General features: G+C 48.6%; 2 protein-coding genes and 1 non-coding gene across 6 annotated transcripts; all 3 read right to left on the minus strand.

Moving 5' to 3' along the window:
• Positions 1 to 3,223: 3,223 nt before the first annotated feature.
• Positions 3,224 to 3,305, minus strand: Trnal-aag. Its single transcript has one exon. It is a non-coding gene; the product is annotated as a tRNA-Leu (tRNA).
• Positions 3,306 to 5,337: 2,032 nt separating this feature from the next.
• Positions 5,338 to 14,703, minus strand: LOC122393651. 4 transcript variants are annotated; one of them, XR_006258732.1, is made up of 7 exons: positions 14,485 to 14,703; positions 9,879 to 10,092; positions 9,341 to 9,437; positions 9,035 to 9,162; positions 8,484 to 8,666; positions 7,395 to 7,686; positions 5,338 to 6,977 (listed from the first exon to the last, which is right to left on the minus strand). XR_006258732.1 is itself a non-coding variant. In XM_043389874.1 (7 exons), exons 2-6 carry the CDS (start codon positions 9,965 to 9,967, stop codon positions 7,411 to 7,413), a joined length of 906 nt encoding a protein of 301 aa, XP_043245809.1. In that variant the 5' UTR covers positions 9,968 to 10,092; positions 14,485 to 14,581; the 3' UTR covers positions 5,338 to 6,977; positions 7,395 to 7,410. The 4 variants fall into 4 exon arrangements, 3 of the variants coding, with proteins under 3 accessions (XP_043245809.1, XP_043245826.1, XP_043245817.1); XM_043389874.1 differs by having other exon boundaries at positions 9,341 to 9,570; positions 14,485 to 14,581; XM_043389891.1 differs by having other exon boundaries at positions 9,341 to 9,570; positions 9,879 to 10,056; positions 14,485 to 14,515.
• Positions 14,704 to 19,095: 4,392 nt separating this feature from the next.
• LOC122393665 lies at positions 19,096 to 21,168 on the minus strand. Its single transcript, XM_043389901.1, has 3 exons — positions 20,376 to 21,168; positions 19,865 to 20,094; positions 19,096 to 19,717 (listed from the first exon to the last, which is right to left on the minus strand). Exons 1-3 carry the CDS (start codon positions 20,811 to 20,813, stop codon positions 19,249 to 19,251), a joined length of 1,137 nt encoding a protein of 378 aa, XP_043245836.1. The 5' UTR covers positions 20,814 to 21,168; the 3' UTR covers positions 19,096 to 19,248.
• Between the last annotated feature and the right edge of the window lie 6,415 nt (positions 21,169 to 27,583).

Raw genomic sequence — 27,583 nt, forward strand, 5'->3', positions numbered from 1 at the left:
GCCGTTCCGGCGTTCGGGCCGGGAGATTTCCGGCGTATGTCATGCTGCATAGTGCGACTGCAATTGCATACTCAATACTGCGTCCCGTTCCGTGTGCCCAGAGCAAAGGCACCATTTCCAGTATCATCCGGCCATTGTCATATCTGTTGAAAATGGAAAGCTCAAAGCTATACTGCGTACACTGTACGAATATTACCAGATCAGATGCGAACGAAAACTACATACTTATATTGCCGCATATTATCTCAAATATACAGTAATCTTGGAAGCGGTGCTGCCATATTGTAGGCGCAAAACGTCCCAGAGGCCAGAACACATGAGTTATACGGTTTCCGGTTTCATAGCGATCAGTTACGTCAACAAACTGCCCATCAGGGTATCATGATTACCTAAAATTTTATGTCTGACAGTGTCACAGTAATGACCACGCCTCACGCATTACGCAGTCTGAGTCAACTGCACTAAATCAATAATACAGGACGACAGAATGATACCCTTTGCAACGGCAAAGACAGGTTCCTTCCCACTTCCTTTGCTTAAAAAAGAAAGAAAACTTCTCCACATGGCACTAGTACCAAAGCCTGCATATAGAGATAGCTCCCTCACCCGCCCCTCCCCCACCCTCCTTAAGATATGACAACAGATTTCAATAGAATCATTGCATCTTCTGCTTCTTAAAGACCTAGTTCGCTCGCATGATGGCGACTGGCGTCGCGAGGATGAAGGTCCGCGGATGATTTTCTTTAGGAGAAATATACAGGCAGAAGGACCGTCCTGGATCCGTGCCAGTAAGCATGAGTAGGAACTTAGCAGATGCTGACGGTAATATCTGCTGTCTGCATCTGAAACGGAAAGGAAGGCATTGATTTAAGGCTAGGAGAAGGATGGCCACTGGACAGTCATTCAATTGTGACAATGCATTTTTACTTGTGAGGAAAATGAAATATCATTGGTTGAAGTAGGAATTCATTCTTAGCTGTATAAGAGACAAGGGTGATTCTTAACTTCATTAGTCTCAATCAAACACAAAGGTTGGGATAAAATGGGACGGATTTCGAAACACTTGGCGATCAGATGCCAAAGTTATAATTCTGCCGTATATCACCCTTACCTATTTGCATCGTCTTTTTCGGTTAGTTTTGGTGGTCAGGAATGGTATGTTCTTTTATTATCAGCCAGCGTAGCGTTACGCCTTTATTGCGAAAGTGATATAGGTTTTCACTTGTTTTTTTTTTTCATCCTAGATTTTTTGGTCATCATCGTCACACCCAAGCAAAATCCAATTTTAGAACACTGGGACATGGGATCCACAATAGCGCGCTTTAGCCCTCGCCAGCCGAGGGGGAGGGCGAGTGCCGCCCCCCCCCCCCCATAGGTTTTTTCGCGATAACTCCGAATACACTGGGGATAGAGAGCTGAAACTTAGCATACCTAACCTTTGATTTAAGGCGGATCTTTTGACACCAACCGCATTTTCGGGTCAGGGCAGGTCACTGACCTATGACGTCATAAGTGAACCTCTGCACGGTCTTCAGATGTCGCAACTTCGCAATGCCCTCACTGTCAGACTAGCTTTCACAGGGAAATGAAACTTGCAGGATCAAATATCTATTACGAGTCTCACAACTTGTATATCGGATTTTTCCTTAAGGTCATATGAGGTCAGGTCATTTTCGTGACCTCACCATTATAAGTCATTGGGTAAAATTGAAAAATGAAAACTGCTTTTCTGGCGCCGGGAACGATCTCCAACTATCTCAAGCACACAGAATCGTGATTTGATGCACTCTTTGCAAGGTTACATGCGTCAGTTTTGCAACGTTGAACTTACGCGACGTCATTTATGACGTCATTAGGGTCATATTAGTTTCTCAATAACTCCCGACCAAATTGAGCTAGCGAGTCGGGAAAGCCACCAATGGACTTGAGAAGACCTGCCGAATCAAATGATATGCGACATGACCTACTTCGACGAATTTCGTGACTTGGGGGCGCTGACCTGACCGTGACCTGAGGTTAACACCCTAAGTTGACCTCACCCAAACAATAAGTATATCATTCGAAGCGCCTGAGCGAAGCGAACACGATGCTGCCAAAATAGCGGCTCTGCGGCCGTTTTTGCGAAGATATTCACCAAAAACGGAAAAGTACCTTAGGGCACTTCACCTGACCTCAGAGTTCACCGGTTGACCGAGGACCTTAAAATCGGCTATCAATCTCTGCGTCTCGTAACGGCTCACACGCTCGTTTTTTCCGCAACGCGCTAGCTGCACCAGGGGCGAAACGGCGAGGGGGTCGTAACCGCCCCCCCCCCCCCTCGGCCGGCGCGTATGTAGAAAACCAATAGGTCCGGCGAGGGTTAAATTGGGCCTTGGGGTGCCGTTACAGTAATTTAATTACAATATGTCGTACCGCTTCTCATGAATAAGCAATATCTGCTTTTGGGGGCGACGCGTTGTGGCAGTCTGATGAAGGGCAATTACTTGGGGTCAACACTCCAGGCGTACGTGTTGCGGAACGTCAACGGGATATTTTGGGATAACGTCAACGGGATAATTCAGATACGCCCCTCCGGCCTCCAGAGTTCAGGCCCTTGGAAGATTCCCTGGGTCAACAACACTTGACCTTTTGCTAATCGAAAACATTCTGCTCGCACATACCCACTTCAAAAAGGCCCTACAAAGGGGCTGCCTGGTTGGCTTTGTTTGGGCGCATTGCAATCAGTGCCCACTGTTTCTGGTGATTATTTGTTCGCATCTACTGTCCCTTGAATCTGGTAACGCAAGGCGCGTGAAGCCTGAATGAAAAATGAAACTTGGGTATCATCCGCTCATGTAAAATGTAAATCCCTAGTGTGGTTCCACACTGCGGTCGACGACATATGTAGGTGGGCAAGGATGCCAAAGGTGTCAAGTCTGCCATGAAAGCTCGTATGGCTTGAAAACCATGGGCAGTGTTTGAATGAACTTGGGGTATGGACTAAGGAGAACCCAAATGGTGGTTTGTTTCATTCTTTGGCTCATGTAAAATGTAAATCCCTAGTGTGGTTCCACACTGCGGTCGACGACATATGTAGGTGGGCAAGGATGCCAAAGGTGTCAAGTCTGCCATGAAAGCTCGTATGGCTTGAAAACCATGGGCAGTGTTTGAATGAACTTGGGGTATGGACTAAGGAGAACCCAAATGGTGGTTTGTTTCATTCTTTGGCTGAAAGGCAAAACTCTGGCAGCGGTGGGATTCGAACCCACGCCTCCGAAGAGACTGGTGCCTTAAACCAGCGCCTTAGACCGCTCGGCCACGCTACCACTGATGAAGTGAGGGTCCACAATGTTATGTGAATCCAACGGGTGATGGCTTTGGCTTTGGCTTTGTGGACCCTAGTCCCATGTCTACAGAGTTGTTCTGTCGAGGGCCCTGGCTTCCTTGGCAACAATGTCGCCGCCCTCAACGCAGCATTGCGAAGGCAGCTACTGCTGGTGGACTTGCCGGCACCGGACTGCCAGTCGCCTAGACTGTTGTTATTGTTCCCCTCAGGGCCGGCCTGTAGCCCTATGAGAGCCTCCTTATGTCAGAGGTAGCCGGAGGCGACGGCCGCCACCAGCTCGCCGTCTTGCAGCTGCTCGGGTCGGACGTGAATGTTGCCCGGGAGTCGCAGGCTGGCGCCGGTCAGGCACAGACACTTTAGCAGCACGTGCTCCGGGATGTCGGCGCCCTCCCTGCAGACGAGGCAGCGGGCTGCGGGGCACTCCTTGCAGCTGCAATGCTGGCAGGTCCGGATGGGTCGTCGTCGGATTCAGTGCAGGTACTGCTCCGAAAGGTCCCAGTGCCCGGCCCGCAGCTGGTGCACATTGACGGTGTGCGAGTCCCCTAGGCTCGAAGGCCCCTCCAGATCTTGCTCCACATGGTCATGCCCAGCGGGAGCTCCGGGCAGCCGGTTCACCTCGGAGGGAAGCAATGATGAAGTTCTTGACATGCAGTAGTAGGTTCTCCAGCAGGTGGCCTGTTGGGGGTATGGACCACGTGATCTTCCTCGTCCGGCCACGCGATGAGGGCCATGTCGTCTTCGTCGTTGGGTGAGCTGTCGCTCCACTTCCGCGTGACATGGCTATCTCGCTGGTGGCAGGGGGAGCTGCAACAGGGCTAGCTGTCGGTCAGGTTAGGCATTGGATTCAAGTGGATTTCAGTTCAGTGCCTACCAACAACGGCTGGGTGAGGGCTGAAGAAATGCCTGACTGAGCTATTTGCGGTCAGGCTTTTCTTTAGCCTGACCGCAAATCGTTTTTTTTTTCATAATACATTTCAGATCAAGTCATTCCTCGTTATTCCGGACAAGTGGCACCCCTTTCATTTGCCTTTCGGCTCGGAATATGAATTTCACGGGAGAGCGATCAGCGAGCGCCCTCTGGGCTGTAGTGCTGCTTCAGCTCAGCACGGCACAACACAAGCGCCGGCCGGTAGGGGGCCGTCTCGTGGCCGCTAGGGGGCCGTACCAGCGAAGGCAGTACTCACTCAGCTAACTGTTATAGCCTATGGCACCACACTTAGTTTTGGAAGGTTTTAACAGCATGCAGGACAGAATCGGCTCGAGGGTTCAGACCTTGTAAATGTCGACGAAAAGGTCATCCTTGTGTACAAAATCCGGGCACATTCACATACAAGTTTCAAGTTTACACGATATGCATGACAAAATGGAAACTGGAATGGCCCAGATTCATGCCTAAGTCGCCTTCCTGCGACCATTCGTGTCGTGCTTTGGCATGAACAAAATAGCCATGGACGGCCTCCATAGAACTGAAGAGAAGAGCAAATCTTTGCGGCCGTGGTAATGCGTTGAAGAGAGATGGCTCTGCCCTTTGAAGCAATGTGGCGACGTGGCGTGGGCACTTCAGCTCAATTGTGCCCCAGTTTTCCCTTTCCCTCAGTCAAATTCTTTGCGCATTCACTAGCGGATCCGAGGGGGGTAGTGGCATTTGGGGCAAATGTCCCCGTCCCAGCGCCCGAAATCGTTGAAATGTGTCGTTTTTGTAGAATGGAAAGAAACCAAACAGCTTCTGTTCGGACGAGTTTGCTTTAAACTGCACAGCATTGCGAGTGGTACCTAAATCAGAGTTTTCACAAATTGGAGAACCTTTCTTTGGGGTATTCTCAGGCAGTGTCCGAGGCCGTCTTTCTGGATTCGCCTGTGAGCCTACTGAAATCAAGTATATCTATAAAAGTGCAATGACACCAACATACCTATCCACGTGGCGCCAAGTCCTCGCAAAAAAAAAAACGCTTTAAGGAAATTTTAGTGAAGTTGCAATCGCCAACTACAGCGGAACGCAATGACAAAGACGGTTTCTTTTTCATTCCTGTAAGGAATATATTTTTTTCATCAGATCAACATACCATAGCATCACAATGACAATCATCCGCAAGTTTCGCGAGTGCAATTATTATTCAACGCTACAAAGGTAAAAAGTCAAGCGTTCATTATCAACACAGCCAAGTTTCACTGACACATACATAATGACACATACACACACATACACAATGTATAATTGGACCACGGACGTCACAGTAGTTGTACCATCACAGAACAGCGCATCGCCAGTTTCAATGTCAGCATTAATCCAGCACGCGACCACATCTGACCAGAGAACATATTTGGTTACATTGAGCTACACTCTACACAGCTCGAGCAGGTATCACAGGAAGAAGTGGGATTATGGAGTGGGGAAAGATTGTTGAAGAAAGAAAGATTGGAAAGATTGTTGAAAGATTTGGAAGATTGTTATATTACAATCTATCGACTCTAGACATCTCCTTGTAGTCAAAAACTAGTTTACAATATTTGGTTTATATAATATATAGACGTGTAAAATATGTACATTCAATATGCTTAATGACATAGCTTTTCTGTTTTCATCGATAAAAAGCTATTATTCATTTTATATTTTAAATCAATCAGTAACAACACAATGAAAGAACTTGTGTAATATCAGAGTTCAGACTAGAAATAACAATGACTAGGATAACGGATCATGTTGACTAGGATCACAAAAGCACGATGACCTGTAAACGCAGGCGTTAGTACCACCTCAATAGAAGGCACGCCTGAATTGATGACTCCTAAATTCGTGACCAAATTATCTAGGACCATAGATACTTTAAGTGGTTGAGTAAATCCATTTAACAATGTGTCAAACTTTAAATGTATGGGAAGGTGTGGAAAATACGCCAAAAGGCTAAAATGACGCCCACTTCGGTTCAAACAAGCTTACAGTCAAAGATACTGGGGTACCATTGAGCATTACCCGGGAAGCGGCCCTGTGAGAGCTGTCGTACATACCACTCGGAGGCCCGCGTCGTCCACCAGGCAGACGCATCGGTCGATCCACGCTCTCTCCGGAAGGGGAAGGGTCGCGGGTCAGCCGGCCAGGCCAACCCGCTGAGCTGCCGAAGGCGGCGTCCGTCGGCGTGTCCAGCAGGCGCGCTGGCCAGTCCAAGCGTACATACAACATGCACCAACGGGCCAGCCATGTCCTACCCATACTTTACGAAAATCCCTCCGGAGATAAGGCACCGCACAGGACGGCATTTCGCCGGGCGCTGGCAAGACTACGCCAGGGCGACATATACAAAAGCTACCAGCATACTAAGCAGAGGAGCAGCTCTAACGCACTAGCTTTACGGAACCATGCGGTAGCAACCGATGTCCGTACCATCACTTACGGTTGTAAAGTTTCACACGTGCTACGCGAAATCTATCACTAACTCGCGCAAACAGAGGAATGACAAGCGGAATGCCGCGCCCCTCGATGACCTTTAGATCTCACAAATGTAAGTACGATACACATTTCGTACTCGTTGATATAGCTTCGACACGGGTGCTGATGTCGAATACATGATCAACAGAATCAACGCTAAATACAACGAAAAATCGGGTCCTACGCAGCGGTGGCTGCCGTCCTCCCACCTCCGGACCACCTGGGGACCTGAACAAAGCAAAAAAGAGAACGAGTCAACCGTAAATATATCACCGTATGCAACCTTCGGTGCATCTCGAAACGAGACAAATACGTCAAACTAGCATCGGAAATACTGATCTGGTATGGGAATAAATTGGTACGATCTCTAGCATAACACATCGCGCCCATAACAAGGTGTCGGATATGTCGCCCCCACGTGCCCATTGATGTGTCGCCATCATGTGCCCATTTATGAGTTACTTATGGTAAAATATTTATGTTAACTGCATTCTCCATGGCAATCTCTTTAAAGTTAAAATGGTTTGGTAACTTCGTTCCATAGCGTGACGGATGTTTCAAATCTACTGCTGCGTTTCTGCTTGTTGATATGGATCAATAAAAAGTTTGCATGATGCAGCCAGCCTATTTCAGTACTTAACTCACCGCGGTCGCGAGCATCTTAGTGGCGAATTATTGTGATGACCATCTGGATGGGATGGCGACAGTGCGGGCACGGCTGTCGGCGGCGGCGGCGGCGCTCGGCGCAGCTGCCGCAGGCGGCGCGGCACGCCTCCTGCCTCCCACGCCTGCCTCTGTGCAGGAAGGCGTGGTCGGCCGGCCTCTGACGGCAGATCAGGCAGAGGTCGCCGCTGGCCCGGCGAGCACGGTGAGGCGGCTCCATCGGGGCGCCTCTCGCCGCCCCATCTTCAGCCATCGGCTGCCCCAGAAGACGACCCTGCAAACAAACAAGCGTTCATGTTCCCTGATGGATCTGAAAGTGCACCGGGGGGCGGGGGGCAGTCCATCGCTTAGTTGATGAGTGGATGTTCGAACGATATCGGCATCATTTTGAAAGAGCAGCTGGTCACCAATCAGGCACTTGCCGAATTAGAATATGGCCGTTAGCGTTCTAGCATTCTTGGCTTTATTTGCCAAAGACGAAACATCAAGATCAACCCCTATTTTAGTGTTATTTCCATCATAAGCATCTATTTTTATTGTAGGTATGCGTTTTTGACTTGGCACAGAGTCCAATTACGTACAACAAATGTAAAGACTCGAAAGCTCCCGTATCCCACTTTAACATTAGTTTTGAGCCAAAATGTGGTTCCTGGCTTGCAATTACCGGTTTGAGCACTCACAAGATCGAGAAATGCCTCAAATCGAAAATATCTAATTTCAAAGTTGCAGCACTTGGATTCAGAGGGGCTAATCCATTAGAATGCCCCTTCTGAAGGTGTGACGTCAGCGCAGATCTAACGATTTTAAATCTTTTACTAAAACGTTCGGTAGCACGCGGTGGTGTATGCTGCTTTGCGCGCAACAAGTGCCGCACTTTCAAATAAAGTCGCTAGGAACAGCGGAGATCCCAAAAAGTAAACAAAAGTAAAAGTCTAATATCTTGAAAACCGGTGAATATTGTTAGATGAAATTTGGTAGATATTCGGTTTCGCTCTTTCTGAACAGAGCGACATCACTTTCATGCCAATTCATTAACCTTTTTGAAGGTGGGAGGGTCCCTGTAAGTCTCACCGCGTTGCAGAGCTGGCACAGCGGGACGCTGCCCGGATTGAGATGGCCGCAGCCCGGACGTCTGCAGAACCAGGCCCGCCGCTGAGGTTCCGTGTCGGATGATTCAGAGTCGGCCTGGTCACCAGAGTCCTCGGGTACGGCAGTGATGGGCTCGTGACGCGGGACCCAGTCCGGCTCATCCGACTGAAGGGGCGACGTGTAGTGACTCAATTATACCTCGACGAAATGGCGACAGCAGCGTGCGGTACTTTCTCATGTACAAATGCTCCCCAAAAGCCAGGCGATATGCATGCAGGATTGTATTCGCCCAGTGACTTCCAACTTGCAGGGATTATTACTTTGAACATCTTTATATTGGTCACCCATGATTCCCTATTACTCCACGTCATAAACTAGGTATAGCTTGGTTACATGCACGCGAAATTGTGAATTATATACAGTATCAGTACAATCACGTTCGAATATAATTAAAATAGTGCCTTCACGTAGAAAAATGATCCGAATCCCGGCACCACAAACAAACCAAGCACCATAAGTTCTGACATTCCTACCGCGGTGGTGTAGGACTGTTCCTCGCTGAGATCGGCAAGATTATACTCGAGGTATGAAGTAGGGTCGGACGGCCTGCTGGTCGCAAGGCTCTGGTTTGGTCCATCGGATGGCTCTTGATGAGATCGATCTGTCAATAAAACACCTAAAACTTTAATAACCTTTTTGACAATTTTTTCGCAATTTTTATGTGCAGTAAATTTTCAATGTTAGGATGATAGAAAACAAGTTATAATTCCTTAGTTTCTTCAGCCTGAATCATGTTAATGTAGTCTTATGTTATGTAAAAACATGAGAGTAGTGGTTACCTGTTTTATCAGACGCATGCGTGGCGTCGCTTCCCGTAGGGTTGTCGCCTGACCGGAGCACACTTGGAGGCTCAGATGCAGCTTTACGCGCAGGACGCTGCAGGTTAGGACGGGAAATGGGTAGAGGATCAGACATAGATAACATGTCTGTTGCAGAGGGAGAATAGCTCCTCCGAGTGCCGTTACGGTTCGCAGGCAGCCGATGTTCATCGTCGTCCACCTCTGTCAACCTGAAAGTTCCCCTTGTGTCATTGCCCATTGCAACGTAATGTCACTAACAATAAAATAAGACCTTAAGGTCAAAAGTGAGTTAAAGTTTAAACAATCTTCCGAGGCGGTGTTTCAAGGCAGCTGCTAGCACGCTGCTACCACGCTGCCGGCGCGTTTCGCGGGCTGACGTCATAGTTTGTGGTCAAGTCATCAATGTTGGGACGTCCGAGTTTGTTGATGTCTATGGAAACCGAATTAGCCACGTATGCTGGTAGCGTGCTAGCAGCGGCCGTGAAACACCGCCCGAATACCAACATGATGTGATTACCTGGGAAGAACGGGTTCTCGGTTGCGACGACGAGCGACGGCGTCATCCCGTCCACCAGGCCGAGGTCGGATGTTCCCGCCGCCATCCATTCTTTGAAGTTGAAGTTGAGTATTGTGTTGAGTGTTGGGTCACTCAGTGGTATTGTAGCCAATTAAGTCCAGCTGATGCCCAAGTTTCACTGTAAAATGGTGAAAGGGAAGTGCAGGTGGGTGGCCTGCACGAAACCAACTGTCAGACGGTGTGACAGGGAAAAAATGAAAAATCACTGGCATTGGTATACTAGGCCACTACATGACGGTACTTGACCCCAGATGAAAACATCACTGATTCATCACAGATGATGCCTAAACATTAAGTGTTGGCCTCACAAATGGACATCCCACAATGATGAGAACCACTATGAGGATCTGAGAACTCTTCACAGCTGCAGAATAGGAACAGGATTTCACTGCCACCGGACCTTTTGGTTTTCTACATTCTACATTGGCTGAGGGGGACCTCCGCAACGTTCTCAGGATAGGGGAGTCAGACACGAACATGCACATTCTTACACATTAGGCTGCACTATGGAAGTAAAATTATTGGGGGAGGGGTCTGGACTTCCATGACCCCTCGGTGGCACAGCCTCTGAGTAGACCCCCCCCCCCCTTCGCCCCAATTGAACTAGACACGCAAAAAAAACGAGGGGTGTATCATTACAAGATGCAGTGATTTGACCTCGATTTGTAGGTACCTATCAGGTAAATTGGTGACCTTCGTGGTCAGGTTAACCCGCGCCGGGACGGGGGATGTTTGAACACCCCCTGCGGTTTTTCGCAGATATCTAAAAAACGGCGGCGCTTTTTGGCACACCTGTTCGTGCATCTTTTCCGCACATGTGAAAACTTCAGACCCAGGTCGCTCAAGGTTAGGTCACCAGTCACCTCACCTCAGAAAAAAAAAATATAGAATGCTCGTCATAGCTACACCGAGTGAATGATTGCCTTGAAACTATCAGCGATTGATAAGAGTAACAGTATCTATAAAATGTATATCTCGGAATTTTGATATCGGTGACATAAGGTCAGGTCGATTTTGCGGCCTCTCCATTACCTATAAGTCAATGGGAGAAAATTGAAAAGCGTCTCTTTTGCACGAACGCCGTTCTGGACAATCTCAAGCATCGGGATGCAAGTAAAATTGACACCCTGAACCGGAAAATGGCACCTGTGCCCCCTCGTTATGTCCCCGAGGTCATCTCAGGTCACGAATAGCATTTAACAGTTTTTCGCTAATAACTTCTGATAGAGGCATGCTAGAGCAATGAAAATGCCTTTGATGTGTTTGGCTCGACGATGCAGATCGACTGATATGCAACATGACCTTTTCCGGCCGGGTCATGACCTTGACCTGAGGTCAAATTTTCAAGTTGACCTTTCAAGGTCAAATTATAGTTCATTCGAAGCGTCTCGACGAAAAGAACACGATGCCGGGAAAAATAATGTCGTGGCTCTTTTGAGTCAAAAGTTATTGCCGAAAAAGCACTTCTCGTAAAAACGGCTACCTATTTTACGAGTTTTTGTCCTCTGGGGGATAAACCGTTAATCTGAGGTCAAATCTGAGGACATAATAGCGAAAGAGCGCTAAAAGGGCTATCGAATGCGCTTTTCCGCGGCGCTGTAGCTCTATCGGTTCCCGAGTTAGCCGTTGGCAGTTTCCAAAATGTTGAAATAGCCAATCTTTTACCTTTGGTGACCTCTGGTGACCTGATCTTTGACCTGACACAAAAAAATGACAAGTGTTTTCGTCCTTATTTTGGACGTTCTTTCGATTGCCGCTTACCGCGTGTCGCTACGTGGCCCAGGAGCCTAGTTAGAAGGGGGTGTTCAGAAATCCCCCCAGGCCCGGCGCGGAAGTCTCGGAGCACCGGCCCGGCGCGGGTAAGTGCTCCAATGTAGTAGTTCGATTTAGAGTAAACAACATTGTCAAATATGGTTACAGGGCCGCGATTATGACTGCCGTGTTCGCCATGGGCAGGCGCGTTGAATAATAATCATGTTTGGTTAAAGTTACCTTAGGGTGTTACTGTTGGCCTCAGGTCAACCCCAAGGTCGGGTCAAAGCCACTCAGGTCACGAAGTTGGTTGAAAGGGTCATGCACACATGATTCATGTCAATCAATTAGGAATGCACTTCTGGGCCCATTGTTATCTTTTCACGATCATCATTAGTCATTTTTGGGCTCTCGGACTTTAGATGTCATCGGCGCCCTTATTCTTTGGTTTGGTGACGCCATGAATGATGTCACACAAGGTGATCAATGCAAAAGTTTGCCATTTCAGATTGCAACGAGTGTACACTGCACAGGGATATTTCATGTGTTTGAGTTGAGATTGTCTTTATTGTGTCAAACACCAAAATAACAGTTTCTATGAAATCCTATTACCATTTACCTGTGTGAAATGGTGAGATCACATGACTGATTTGATCTCAGGTGACTTTTATGACAAACATGACATATCACATATGCAAGCTGTAAGTTTCATCTTCCTGTGAAAGATTACCTTACACTGAATGCATTGCAAGGTTGAATTATGCAGGACTTTGCAGAGGTTCACTTGCAACATTGTAGGTAATAGGTTGGGTCAGTAACCTGACTCATGAGTCATAACACATGAGCATGACTATGGTTTGGGTCACAAAATCTGGCTTTGAAAAGCACAATGTTCACTACCTTACCTTTCAGAATGTTTCCTCACACTCACCAGAGCAAAAAAAAAACTAGTCATAGCTGATTTGATGCATGTCAATTGCCTGCTCCCATATGCAAAATGGGTAGGTACCTAAAGATTTGATTAAATTGTATCCATACAGACCCCATAGCAAGGCGAATGTAGGAAGCTGTGACCTGTTCGATTTTTATTTGAAAGGAAATATAAATTTTTGCTTTTGGGTACCTAACAAACAGCTAAAGCATTTGGACTTTGGAGCCCACTGTCCACTAATTTTGTTAATCATCAAAACAATGTGTTGAAGGGTAAATGTGTGGTGCAAAAATGTATTATAAAAACAATAAATTGATGGTACCTTTTGTTGCCATCTATCAGGTGCAAACCCCCCCCCCCCCCCTCCCCCATATACACGCCTCCACTCCAAGTTATTTGACAGGCACATGTCCCTCAACTTCCCTGGTTTGGCAGAATTATGGCTGTACAGTGTCCATTGCACTTTAGGGCGATAAAAACAGAACTTTTCTGTTTAACTGTAAACACCACATTGGAAAAATATTTGATTAAATTACATCCAAACATAAATTTTTATGGAATTATTGAATTATTTCTAAAATTTTCAAGACCTATATGATATATGAGTTGACAAAAATGCAAATAACCCAGAAAAGCTATGAAAAACAAGCAATTGAAAGAAAAAATGTTGTGCAACTGGGGTAATAATATCATACAGACCTTAAAGAATCAAGAATGTTGCAGCAATAAATAAATGTCAGGGTTATAAATTCACAAATTTCTAGGTACACCATTCAAGCATGGTAGCTGTAGTGAGGTCATAGTAGGTATTGAAAATTTACTTCCAAATCCAGAAAAGCACGCTATTTTACACCTTTTCCCTAAATATTGAAAAAAGATACAAATCCTATCATTTACTTATTTGATGACATTCCAAATTAATTGAAGTGATAATCAACCATAATGATCAGATGTTACAGCTTTGGGGGCACTGGCAGATCAAGGGGCATCAATGGCCTTGACTTGCCATTGTGTTGGGGGGGGGGGCATTAGAATCCCCTGCAGCCTCCAAATTACAAATAGAAAGAAACCTTGGTAATTTTGCCAGTGAAAAGTTTTCTTTGAACTGCCCAGCAGTGCAAAATGATTTGAGACCACATATGTTTTCGGAATTTTGAGAATTCATTCATTATCATGCAAGTTGCAACACATCATCACTCGCCTATAACAAATTCATTTGGAGTACGAACACCCATCCAGCGGTGTCTAATATCACCTTTTTAGATCTGCCTGCTTGAGGGAAAACATGCAATGGATAAGCTGAACACCTATTCACATATCAAGACCCAATGATAGGCAGTGCAATACCAGCATTGCAGTTTCTAAATTGCCCATAAACAGCAAATAAAGACATAAGAAATTGCAAATTATTGGTCAAATTTGTTAATCCTATTAAATTTGGAAAACAAAAGATTTTTAGCATTAAATGGCAATGGCTTTAAATTTCCTTGAGCTATTTTTCTGAACACAAGTCGCAACAAAAACTGAAGAACATGGCCATTGTCTGATAGTGATAGGCCAATTGGTTAGGATTGGGTAAAGATCAAACAGCAAAAGCACACTGTAAATTATTTGGATTTGGACATATGTATTGATAAACTTACATACAGAAAACCTAGGTATAACCCTATAACCATCAACGCGCAACGCCATCTCGACCACGCCATACCCGCCGCAAATCATGCCGCTTCAGCTTTGAGACCCAGACTATTTTCTCAGGAATCCCAGATTACGCGATTCCGTTACTTTCCCATTAAATAAAAAATTGCACACAAAGCAACCAATGAAAATGCTCTATGTAATAAAATAAGTTATTTCACTTACTTTTCACCCAATGGCGGCATTCACGCCCATTGGGGGCGGCGAAATATGGCGTGTGCGAGGCGTCAGCGCGAGGCGGGCGGGAACCCTCGCCGCCCACGCACTCAATGACCAATCCAATGCCCCGAGAATCGCATGGCCAGCATCAGGCCTGCTCATTGGCATATCCAAAGGTGCTCGTCTCCAATTGGAACGCCTGTGACAAATCTCAGCGGATGTCACAGAATTAGTGGTGAAGACTGATGTTTTTGTGACAATAATGAATGAAAAACAATACATGAAAATGGCATGTTGAATGGATCGATTGCTTATAAAATGTATAAATACAAGAATGATTAAATAGTTTTAAGGCTCACTCTAATGGACCATCACTGATCAGTGGCGGCAGAAGAGCAGATCTCTTTTTGGGGACAGATGCACCCACAGTCCTGAAATATGTCCCCCACAATGATCTGACCGCCTCGCGTCCCTGGATAATATAGCGTTTTTAATCACTCGGCGCCCTGGGAGAATGGCGCCCTTTTGACAGCACTGCGCCCTTCTCATGGTCTAACGGCGCCCTCCTGACCATCTCGCGCCCTTTGTCTGTCCACCATCAGTGGCGGCGGAAGGTATTCTAGGATAGGGGTGCAAACGATATTGAAGCGCCCCTTCCCGCTGGGCGCCCCTTACCATATACACGGTTGTAGTAACACAAACAGTGAAGAGACGTTTGACAATGTGTTGTACCTGTTAACACGTTCAGAATTTACAGTTTTTATGTAACGAGAAATAGTTAGGTACATTCCATAGCGTAAATGTAACCTTCATAATGTTCGTTTAGAAACAACCTCATTACCATATCATAAGATTCTCCGAATAAGGCATATCGAAAAGAGTTCCACGGTTCCAATACCTTCGTGTGGACTAGTGAATAAGGCGCCGAATCCATAACACTAGCTCGGTGACAGAGAATTGTTAAAAAAAAAAACACACACTCATTTAAATTGCGTTTAAGTTGCATCCGTCCTCCCGGCAAGTTGGTTAGAGCTGCGAAATTTCCATCGTTAGAACCCGGTTTCTAATCGCTCCGACGCGACGCAATGATACCCGAGACTATGCCGAGACTAAGCCTCCCCCTATGGATCCCCCCTAAGAGACTTCTAGTTACTGCTAACGTGAAGTGAATAGGCTGAGGTTTATGGTGGGAGTAGCAGGTTTGTGACGCCCCAGTGAAATAAATGCCGCCTTTCAACACCGATAGGAGCCCGAAATGAATGAATACAGGCAATCAACGCTGGTAGGTGTCCCAGCGAAATGAATGCATCTACTACCATCCAGAGGTGCCCCCATTTCAAAGTAATACGACGGCGACGCCTCCACACCGATAGGGGCCCATCCCAGGGGAACGGAATAAATGCCGCCCCCTCATTGCCGGGCGCCCCAGGAGAATGAATGTTACACATCAACACCAATATGCCTCCCAGTGAAATGAATTATGAATGTCGCCTTTCGACGCCGGTAGGCGCCCCAGACACCAGTGGATTTACTGCCGCCTTAAAACACCGATAGGCACCTCAGTGAAGCGAATGCCGGCCTATACCACCGATAAGCGCCCCGGATGAATAAATACCACCCGTCAACGCCGATATGCGCCTCAGTGAAATTAATGCCGCCCCAATCTCCGATAGGCGCCCCAGGTGATACATGTCGCCCATCAACACCAACGGGCGCCCCATTGAAATGAATCCAGCCCTTCAACACTGGCAGACGCCCCAGTGGAATGAATGCCGCCCCACAATGCCGATGGCCGTCCCTGCACTGGAAAATTAGTTTCGCCCCTATACAGGCGCCCATAGAAGTTTGCAGAGTGCTATTCCTGGTCATAATCATCTCCCCAGTAAAAAAAACGCAAAATACGCCCTAGCACTAGGGGTGTAACCGCCCATACGGACAGTGCAATTTTACAGGCCCCAATCTCGGACCTCCCTTAACATTCATATGTTGTAAACGGCAAACCGCCCCCGATAAATGTTACACAAACTAATTTCCTCTCGCATATCGGCCATCAGGCGCCCCTTTTTGTCGCATGGAGCCTGCAACGCTATAAGCCCTCATATGTTCGTGTTGGCGTTCGGAGGCTATCGCCTTCAAAGACGTCTCCATAAATGTTTCTTTTTCGTCCCACACACAGGCGCCCCTCTTTCGCATGCAGGCGCCCCTCTTCCGCATGGCGCGCTTCTCGAGTGGCTTCGCCCTCCTAGCCTTTATCGCCTGGCAAGATTATATTCGACAGGGTCGGCAGCATCTGCCTTTGTTTCAGATGATGCCCTCCACTCTTTAGCATATCAAAAGATACTTTTCCCACGTCATTGCCACCATCTTCGTGTCACAAGTGCCTTTATCAGTTGCGGTGTCGCACTGCTCAGCTTTATGGCTGCCGCACCTCTTAACTTCCTGCCTCCTCTACAGATTTTCGAGGCGCCCCTTTCCATAGCTTTAGGGTGCAGCTGCCCCCCTTGCCCCCCTGCTTCCGCCGCCACTGTCCACCATGCATCCCTCGACTGTTCGGCGCCCCTCGACTGTTCGGCGCCCTTCTGGCCTCTCAGCGCCCCTGGACCACATAGAGTTCTCAATCACTTAGCGCCTTTCTATGAGAATGGCGCGCCTTTTCATGGTCTCACGGCACCCTCGTAACCGTCTGGCGCCCCTATGTCCCCGCCAACTTAGCACTACTGACTGTTCGACGCCTTTCTGGCCTCTCAGCGCCCCTGGACCACATGTGGTTTTCAATCACTCGGCGCCCTTCTAGGAGAATAGTGCCCTTTTCATGGTCTCACGGCGCCCTCGTAACCGTCTGGGGCCCCTGCGTCCCCACCAACTTAGCATTACTGACTGTGCGGCGCCCTTCTGACATCTCTGCGCCCCTGGATCATATAGCATTTTAATCTATTGGCGCCCTTCTGGGAGAATGACGCCCTTGTCATGGTCTCTCGGCGCCCTTGTAACCTTCTGGCGCCCCTACGTCCCCTAAGCGGCCTGGCACCCCTACAGCTGGGCACCCACAATCATTTTGGGAAAATTACACCCCTGAGATGGCCAAAGATGAAAGGTTCTCCTTCACCCATGCTATTGCCTTGAATACAGCATTCCAAACAGGGAGTGCACAAGGGGGCGCAAAGCTGTCTTCTTCGTGCACCCCGAAAATCCCCTTTACCTCTTTTAAGAGACCCGTCCGTGTCCGACCCGATTCCAGGCCCGATTAACCGTGACTTGTGACCGGGCTGCTAGGCTAGAAGTCCATAGCTCTTAGCTAGGTCCAGCACGACTCTGGGCCTACAGTCTACACCGGCCTCCAAACGCCCCACGACGGCTCTTGGGACTTTCAACGGCTTTCGGGTTTCACACGCCAGCCCTGCAGGTGACCTGTGACCCTGACCCCGCGACAGCCTCTCTGCAAGGCCGCAGACCCCAGGGCCCAGGCCCCTGTCTTGGCCTTGGGGACCCACACAGGTTTCTGGGAACCGTTCCGGCTCTCAGCCAGGAACCCTACGCCGGCTCCTCGAGAGGGAGGCCCATGTCGATTCCACTGGGCCTTGTGGTGGCTCCTGGGAGCTCTGTGCTGGCTCCTGGGGCTCATGCTGGTCTCTGAGAGTGAGAACTTCAACTGATCAGGCCCGACCGGATTTTGAAGGTCCCACTCTGGCACTGGCATCTGATGGCCCTGCGCTGCCCTCTGATGTCCCTACGCCGGCTCTTTTGCGGGATGTTGGATGTCATTGTCGATGTTTGTTACTGACTAGTGTCCATCTCGGCTCCTGGGGCTCATGCCGGCATAGGCGCGGGAGCCGGGGGGCAGCTTGCCCCCTCCCCCCAACTCTGGGGGTGGTGCCCCACAATTTTGAGACGAAATACCGCACTTTTTTGCAAATGTTTTCTTTTTGCTGAAAAAGCCAAGTGATGAAAAATAAGTGGCCTAAAACCGGTGAGAAAACTAGATTTGGGGGCACCCTAGGTTGATCTCTATTATGTTGTGCCCCCCCCCCCAGTTTGAAAGTAGTTCCCGCGCCCCTGCATGCCGGCGAGTCACAAAACCGACACCGGCTCCTTGGCCGGCCTCTGACGGCCCGTTTCTGACATTCGACTTCAGTCTCCAGGGCCCAGTCTTACAAATGCCGTAGAATAGATTTGGCAGCGCTGGCTGAAGCTCAGACTATCAAGTGCATAGCGTCTTTTTTACGCATTTAGTGTACGTACCTATACCTAACCTATCGTATATTGATGGTCCTAGACTCCCAGGAATCATCACTTTGGCCCGGAACGGTACATATTTGCTAGCGCTTACGAGCAAGTGTAACAAAATCTGAACAAAATAGGTAGTGCATTTACTACCATTGACCCAAGGGAGTACACCACACAAGATTCTGATGTCCTCATAAGCCCTGGAAGTTACATATCGCTCTTGAGGGTTGGGGCCCACGTAGTCCTGAGAGCCCGTTCAGTGGTTTTTGCGGCCCCTACGCTGGACTCGACAGCTTCGACTTGGTCACTTGACCCCGGTGGCAAGATCCCGGTAAGGCAGTAGTTCGTGCGACGTGAACTCGTTTTCATTGTTCTGAATTAGAGATAAGTAGGTTTGTCGTACTGAGAAATTATATTTTTACCTAGATCAATTTGCATCATTATTAGAAACAGTTTATGGACAGGGACTTCGGTAGCTTTCAGACTTGACGTTGACGGGGACCGCGCGTTCGGAGCCGCCGGCGAGCTCTGCTGCTGGGAGGCAAGCTACACGGTCGGGCGCAGCAGGGCGTCCAGCGGCGTCCAGCTGGTGGGCGCCTCGCTGCACAGCCCCGGCACCCAGCAGACGAGGCTGTACAACAGGCTGACCATCCACAGCTGGGCCGACTCCAGCCACGACGGCTCGGCCACGGCCACCGCCGGCAGCAGCAGGCGCTCCCAGGAGCGCAGCAGGCGCGCCAGCAGCTCGGCGGGCCGGTGACCGGCGGCCTCGGCCGCCCAGTAGCCGCCGGCGGCCACCAGGCCGGCCGCCAGCAGCAGCGACAGCCGGCCGCCGCTGATGAAGCTCCAGCGGCTGGGGAACAGGTCGGCGGACTGGGCGGGCCGGTCGGCGCCGGCGCCGGCGCGCGCCAGCAGCAGCGCCACGTCCTCGTCGCCGCGGCCGGTGACGGTGCGCAGGTCGAGCGGCCGGCCGTCCTCGCGCTGCACCAGTGAGGTCAGCGACTTGGTCAGCGCCCTGCCGATCGGACCGGGCGCACCCACAGTCAAGCTGGGTGACAGACTTAACAATGGATTAAAACGTCACAGCTGTGTTGTTTATGCACAGCAATTGTTAAAAGATAATGGCCCTCAGGTGAACATCAAACTTCTGCCTCAAACTTACCTTTCTTTTGATAGCTGATGTTTTAGATCATCAAGTATTTGGAATATTGCCATCATTGAGTTCATGATTTTGCTCATTTTGTCGGCCCAAGCGAGTTGGTCGCGGGCACTTTCGGCGTTGCAGGCCACCTGAATGCAGGACGTCAGCGTCTTATGCATCACTTTGGATTTCCAGAAGAGGTCGCCGGCGGCGGCATCTTTCCTTTTGCTGTCATTCAGCGATTGGTAGGCCTGCAAGAAAATAAGAGACATCACATTGGCGTCGTTTTACAATGCGCTCTGAAGGAAACGCTGTCCATCAGTGTATCATGGGGAGTGGGTAAAATCATAAAAAGATGCACCTGCACTTGTCACAAAGCTCGTCTATATTTGCAGCTGTGAAATATTTACGACAAATTGGTCATTTGGTTCGTTATCCTTGTTCGTGTCGGTGTTTGGTGAAAAACGTTCATGCAACATAAAAGTAACATCCTAGGCAAACTCTACCGGAGGCAAGCAAATACAATTCTTACATCGAATGCCTCTTTCGACTGCTTCAGCAGCTCATCAGCAGCTTTTAACGCGTCGTCTAGAGCTGCCTGCGATTCTTCAGATTCTTGCAGCAATTTCTTTCGGCGCCAGGGCGAGACACAGTTCATCAGCTCTTTATACATTATTTCTGTCTCTATGCCTTTTGATTCCAATTCATCTTTTCGCACTATTAAATTGCCAAGGGCTTCTTTCGTTTTTTCGTGGAGGTCGTCATTTGACTTGTCGCCAGATAAACGCTCTCTGGGTGACCTGGTATCAAGAACAGACGACCTAGATTGACTTTTGGTCGACCTTGCATCACCTCTGAAAGATTTCTGAGAGCGTGGTCGGTCACCACTCATCGATCGTCTATCGGCGCCCTGAAGAAGATGGTCGGTGGATCGAACTCCTGCACTGCGTATTTGCCGTTTCAAGCTCATTGTTCCCGATGGTGTGGAAGGCTGATCACCGCACCTTTAATTTACCGTCTTAAAATATTTATGCACGTAAGTTATTCGTAACGTTTAAGTCCATATATTTGAAAGAAATTCGTCTACGTTTACCAAACTGGAAAAATTCCCCGATATCCCTCAATGGATTTTGTTTAAAACAGAGGCTAGCAAATTTTCAGTCGTCAAAAGAACACGTGAAGACGCTTGCATTGCAGCTTCCGGTATTGAATTTAAATAAAATGGAATAGTAGCTTTTTGTTTATAGCTAAATGAAGCCAAAAACAAATCCATTTACATCCACAACAAATCCAAAAACAACATGCTCTAAAGAACGTTTCACACCATTCAAACTTTACAACCGCATTGTGTTTATTATAATTAGGTACAGTTTCCTGTAGCTAGGTATGTGCGAGGTATGTAACTATGTACCCATGTCCTATAGCTCGTATATATTCCGGTATATGAGAATATTGGAATTATAAAAGAAAAAATGAATAAGTAACTAACATATCGATTGATTACGGAGCGAGAGAAGCGAGCGGAGTCTTACGTAGAATAACGGAAATTTCTGAGTATGAGCGGCCGGCCGGCCGGCCGGCCGTGCGGACGCTTTTGCGAGGCTTATATCTCAGCAACCACTTGACCGATTTACACGCAGTAATTTTTGTAGGGTAGCTTCATTCCTTCTACCAAGTATTGGACTATTCCCGATGCATGTGGGTGACCCCTTATGCACGTGCCACGTGCAAAACGAAGAGGTGTCAGTTTTGTAATTGTTGCAATATCTCGGTAACTACTGGGCCGATTGCGCTGAAAGTTAGCATGTAGGTAGGCACCCACTACGCACTGCATATCCATGTGCCAGAGTTGGGGTGGTGCTGCACGTGCGCACGTGCAGGGGTCGTTTCCAGATCTCAAGAACGGCACGACCGATTTCGCTCAAATTTGGTGTATAGTTAGGGAGCGGTTAGTAGGGTGCCGTGCAAAAGTCGGTTGGGACCCATTTCGCACGTGCGTACGTGCAGGGTGCCGCTTCCAGATCTCGAGAACAGCTAGGCCGATTGCGCTCAAATTTGGCACATCGCTAGAGACCGGTTAGTAGGGTGCCGTGCACAAGTCAGTTGAAGGTACCCCCTCGAAATTTCGCACGTGCAAGACCCACCCTCTCGCTCGCTCCGTTAGTCGCCCCAAAAGGCGTAAAGCTCAGGCTACACTATCAGCGTTTTTCGGTTTCTGCGTGATTTCGGTTTCCGCGTTTTTACGGTTTCTGCGTTTTTTCGTTCCGAGCGGCCGCCGCGTGGACGGTATTGTTTATAGCATAGTGATGGATAAGTGATCAAATTAATTGTTTGTTCATGTTAAATTTTATCGTGTTTTAACAAAATTATAATTGAATAATTGTTTTAAAGATTTTACAACTAACAATAACATTATTTCGATCATAATCATTTGTCAGCTTAATTATAATTATCATATTTGAAGTAGAATGACGAGTTTTGAAACACATCTTGTCTTCTTTAATCATGAATTATACTATTTTCATTATTCACATTTGAAACTGTTCCATCGTCACAATATTATTAGCAACAAGTCACTTCTAATCATTCATCACTAAAACGAAATCCCGCAGAAACCGAAAAAAAGTTCACAACTCTGAACTTTTTTTCGGTTCCGACTCGTCGGTTTTTGCGGGTTTTCGTTCCACGGGACGCCAGACTGGCAGTGTAACTTGCGCAATGCATTCGCTATGAGGCGAACTTGACGACGCGAACCGAAATCCCGCAGAAACCGAAAAAACGTCGGAATTCATGCTAGTGTAGCTTAGGCTTTATACTGGTTGGTAAGACTAAACGTTTACATAGGTACGTTCATTTAAAGTTACCGGCATTCTCGGATTATCTCTTCTTGGGGGAACAGGAATTGGTCTGTATGGGTTAAAAGTAACCGTTTATTTTAAGCATAGGTTAGGTACGTCATCATACATATATCGCACCCCTCTGATGCACCTTGAAAACGTTCAATAAAACCTTGACGCGTTACATCACTGGCTTCAGCTAAATTCAGACTATTTAGTTTAGTTTTCTATGAAATAAACGCATGCAAGCAGCAATTTTATACTGATAGAGACAAGCTATATCTTGTTTTATCTGTGATTATATCCAGCGGTGTAACTTTCTATATGTATGGGGGTGCAGGTGCACCCCCATCCCCTGAAAGTGCACCCCCATCACGTCAAAGTGCACCCCCATAGGCTAAGCGGCGCACCACACGCCGCCCGACACCGATAAGCTCTTGAGCAAATGGCGAGGGTGATTTCCCGGCTACATTCCGTCTCGTGACCGGCGTCGTGATGCTTGCGGGCTTGGGAAGCGTCCAGTCGTATCGTCCCCCAAAAATGGGTGAAAGGGGCACCCCGGCAAAAGCGGGACTTTCTCAGCAAAAGTGGAGCGCCCGAGGCAGAAGTAGGGCACCTCCAACGTAGGTTGGGATCGTCAAGCATAAGACTGGCGCCCCAGCGGAGGAGAGGCGCCCCCAGTAGGAATGAGGCACCTCAAGCATGGATTCGCCCAGTAGAAGAGCTTCCTCAGTAGAACACGGGCGACTCCAGCAGAAAGGGGCGCCTCACCAGAAGAGGGGTGCCCTAGCAGAAGAAGGACACCCCAGCAGAAAGGGGGCGCCCCACCAGAAGAGGGATGCTTCCAGAAGAAGAGAGGCACTCCAATACAAATGGGGCACCTCAAGCAAAAGTTGGGCTCGTCCAGCAGTAGTGGGGCGCCCCCAGAAGAAGAGGAGCGCTCCCAGCAGAAAGGGGCGCCACACCAGAAAGGGGCGCCCTACCGGGAGAGGGATGCCTAAAAAAGAGAGGCGCCCTAATACAAAAGGGGCACCTGGAGCAAAAGTTGGGCTCGTCCAGCAGCAGTGGGGCCGGGGGCGCCCCCAGCAGAGGTGGTGGGACGCCTTTAGCAAAAATAGGGCATACCCGGCAAGGGAAATGTCAGACTCCAGCAGAAAAGTGAAACCCCAGCAGAGGAGGAGCGCCAATCAGAAGTAAGTCTCGCCGAGCAGAATGAGGGGTGACCTCAGCAGGAGAGAGGGAGAGGCGACCCCAGCAGTAGAAGGGCGCCCAATGAAAAGGGTGATTCCAGCAAAAGTGGGTCTCGCCAGTCGACGAGCATAAAAAGGGCACCCCAATTCTATAAGAGGTTGGAATAAAAAAGTAAAATGCCATTCGTTATAAATTAAATTGATTGATTGATATTCGTGCAAACGAATTCAATTTTATTTCATAATACCCAACTTTGTACCATTGGACTCATCTGCATCCATAGGCGTCGCCAGAGATTTTCGGTTGGGGGGGGGGGGCAAAATCCAATTTGGTCTTTAATCATGCCTTTCTATAGTCATTACTTACACGTTTTATATGTCACTCGACGCGCCATGGCGCGCGAGGAATGCAATGGTGATGCAGTTTTTCCTCTAGCTATGAAATGTAGAAAGTATTTTTTTAGGATTTCCTGGGCAAAATCAGTTACGTCAGTTAAAAACGCATTACCCGTTACGTTAGTTTAGCAGGGTAGAGCCTATTAATGGGAAGGATACAATGGGTCTGTAGGGCCCCTCCCCCTCCCTCCCTCGGACGGGTCCGTGCAGATGATCCCAAACCTTATCCAGAAAAAAGAGTTGCAAATGATCCAGGGAATCGGTTCGCCCTTCTAAAAATCCATATTCTAGTATGCTCAGTTTCCGTGATGGATTTATCGGTGCCTTCGACTCGAATCCGACCCCGGCTTCCAAAACCGACTTCGACTCCGGTCAGAGCTGTCGACTCCGACCGACTCCGACCCCGACCTCGCAGCCCTGCTCAGAGGCACACGTGGCCCCTCTATGATAAGGCCCGTGTAGGTCTTCATAGGCCTGTCGTAAGGATGGTCATCAAAGTCGAAAGGGCCCTCAGAGACTACCATGGGTCCGCCCCTTGCACACCGATGGACCCTCAGAAGCCAATATGGGGCTGTTGAGACCGGCGGAGGCCCCAGGACTGCCAAAGGACTGCCAAAGTGGCTCTCAAAGATTTGCGCCCGAGCCTTCAGAATCAGCGGTGGAAGATCGTAGTGGTGTTCATAAGTGCCGGCCTGAGGGCCCTCAGAGGTCAGTTTGGGTCCCTCGGAAGCTAGCGTGGGATCCCTTCTTAGAGTTCAGTGGGACTTTTAGGAGCCTACGCACGGCCCTCGTTAGCCCTGTGGTACTTTAACGGCACTTGAACATGTCACAGACCTTTGGCCAGAGTCGGAAACGACCCCAACCCAACCCCGAATTTTTCGAGCTAGGTCTTGACACTAAAATTTCGTGTCAGCGTGCTAGACTGGTGAAACCCGAGTGTAAAATTCAGCTAACACCAGCTAAGACATGGATTGAATCGAAGTTTTGATATGTTCGAATCTGGAGTCGAAGTCCTGAAAATGTTGGCGACTCTCACTCCGACTCTGGTTGGGACTCGCGACTCCAACCGATTTTGACTTTACAGCCATTCATGAAAACTACCCCCATTTTTTTGCCGACCCCAAAATCTCATCGGATCTGCATTGATCTCAGGGGGAGCCCGGTCGGGGGTGGGGGGGGGCAAGCTGCCCCGCTTGTCCCCCCGTGGCGACGCTAATGTACAATGTATGCACCATTTATGCACCTTGGAAGCGCCCCTATCCTCATTGAAGGTCGCCCCCATCACCAAGTGCACCCCCATCTCAAAAGTAAAAGTTACACCCCTGATTATATCATGCTGATGAAGATTTAATAATCGAAACGCGTCCATGCATTATTTGTTCCGTGTTTTTTTTTCTACTAAATGCGTGCAACTTATCTACTAAACAATATGAATAACAATATGAGCAGAATATAGATACAGCTGCATAAACTAATTTATGAGTATGGGTTTTTGGAATTATGCTTATCTTGATGACTACACTTTAAAATGCTTGACCTTACATACTGCTTGATGATGTTTATAATAAGATTTTTATTTTTAAAGATAGACTGTACTGTCTGTACTATTGACGCACAAGTGATGACCGCCGGACTTGAAATCTTCCAAGCTTCCAACGAAATATGTCCAAAGCCGCTAAACCTGCCAACGACTTCGTGTAACATTTGGAATCAGTCGCTTTTACCCGATAATAAATAATCCCATTGCCTCTAATGGCCCAGACACCATTAAGCGGGCACACGAAATGGTCGTGTATTACAGTGATCACTCTGGTACATTATCCGCAAGAAACGAGACAAAATGGGAGAAAACTGAACAGTAACAGCGCCCTTCGAAAAACGACACCGAGTGATGTTTAACGTTCAAACCTGAAACAGGCCATCAGTAATTGGCTCATTGATGGTAACTGCTCTATAGAGCCGTATAGTTTAGCACGAGTAATTGCGCTGTGCGGCGCACTTGTTTGGGCCCTGGGTAATATCACTGATCAATCACAGCGGCTTTCCAGCGTGCCCTGGCCCAGACCGAGGCACCTGCCACGGTGATTACTGGGTCTGGTCTGGTCTGGTCTGCCGGCGTGGGTTTGGTGTGAGCCTTACAGCGAGGGCAGGTGCCGCCGATCTTTGGATCCATGTGCTGTATCGCATATAATGGAACACGTCAGAGACACGCACCGATTCGTTTGAACTCAACTACCGAGTCAATTCATGTAGATCAAGAGCCAGGAAAGATGACCTGGCGGGTGTGATGATAACACTAAACCAAAGCTGGTTGCCTGTTTCATCATGACATAGTCAGCCGTTGGTCATATAGGTACGAAAACCCAACACAAGTCAACAATACGCATAATGGCATGCTGCACTAACTACTCTTTATCAGGACCGAAAGCGGCCGGTCTTGTGCCCTCACGTTTTGCAATGAGGGCCCTCGGAATGGCCATGATGTTGGTGGGAGCGGCATTCGGATGACCCAGAGGCTACTGCTGCACGGTCCGCCGTCCTCGATCGGTTCCCATGCCGAGTCTGACAGGTAACACCCGGCGGCACCAGGATAGACACGATGGGCTCGTTGCAGCGAGCATTTCCGCGCCTCGGAGCTGTCGGGGGTCACCTCGGGCTATTGAGTTCATGCTCGGCTACCGACTTACTCCCTCGGCGTGCTTGGGTCACACAGCTACTGAATTCCTCCTGTCATTTTCTTGTCATTTTCTTGTTATTTCTTGCTCCTAGTAAAAAACGAAAAGCATCCCGTGTTTTACATGCAGGAAAGAATCACCATTCGCTGAGCTCTGCAGTCTCAATTGCTGAATGTTTTATATTTCATTTCTACGATACTATCAATATCCATAGCCTCAATGGATTAATCATACACTCAGCAGATCTTTATGCACCATCCGGTCGTTAACTAGGGGGAAAGTAGCCCGAGTATCGGACACGACTTTCCATTGACTGATGCGGTGCAGCGGCGGCTGTCTGGGCGGCTGACCTCTGACCCGGTGCACGGCGCTCCGGGCCGCCGGCTGCTCGTTATTGCTCTGATACCGATCAGCCCGGCCATCCGTTATCGGCCTCGGCGGTTGCACGGCGTCCGCTATGCAAATGTCCGTGGGAAGGTGGCAGCGGAGTCGCCGGCGGCGGCGGCAGTAGCCGGCACTCGGGTCAGCGCCGGCCGCTACCGGCGCAAAAACGGCACCACGGAGAGGTTCTCACGGCGCTTACCACCTCCGCCCTATCGCCTCCAGCTCCCCAGCCTCCCAGGCCTTCAGAGAAGTCCGTTT

Source organism: Amphibalanus amphitrite, unplaced genomic scaffold, assembly GCF_019059575.1.
Source record: "Amphibalanus amphitrite isolate SeventyFive unplaced genomic scaffold, NRLGWU_Aamphi_draft 000025F_arrow, whole genome shotgun sequence".
Classification (NCBI taxonomy): Eukaryota; Metazoa; Arthropoda; class Thecostraca; order Balanomorpha; family Balanidae; genus Amphibalanus; species Amphibalanus amphitrite.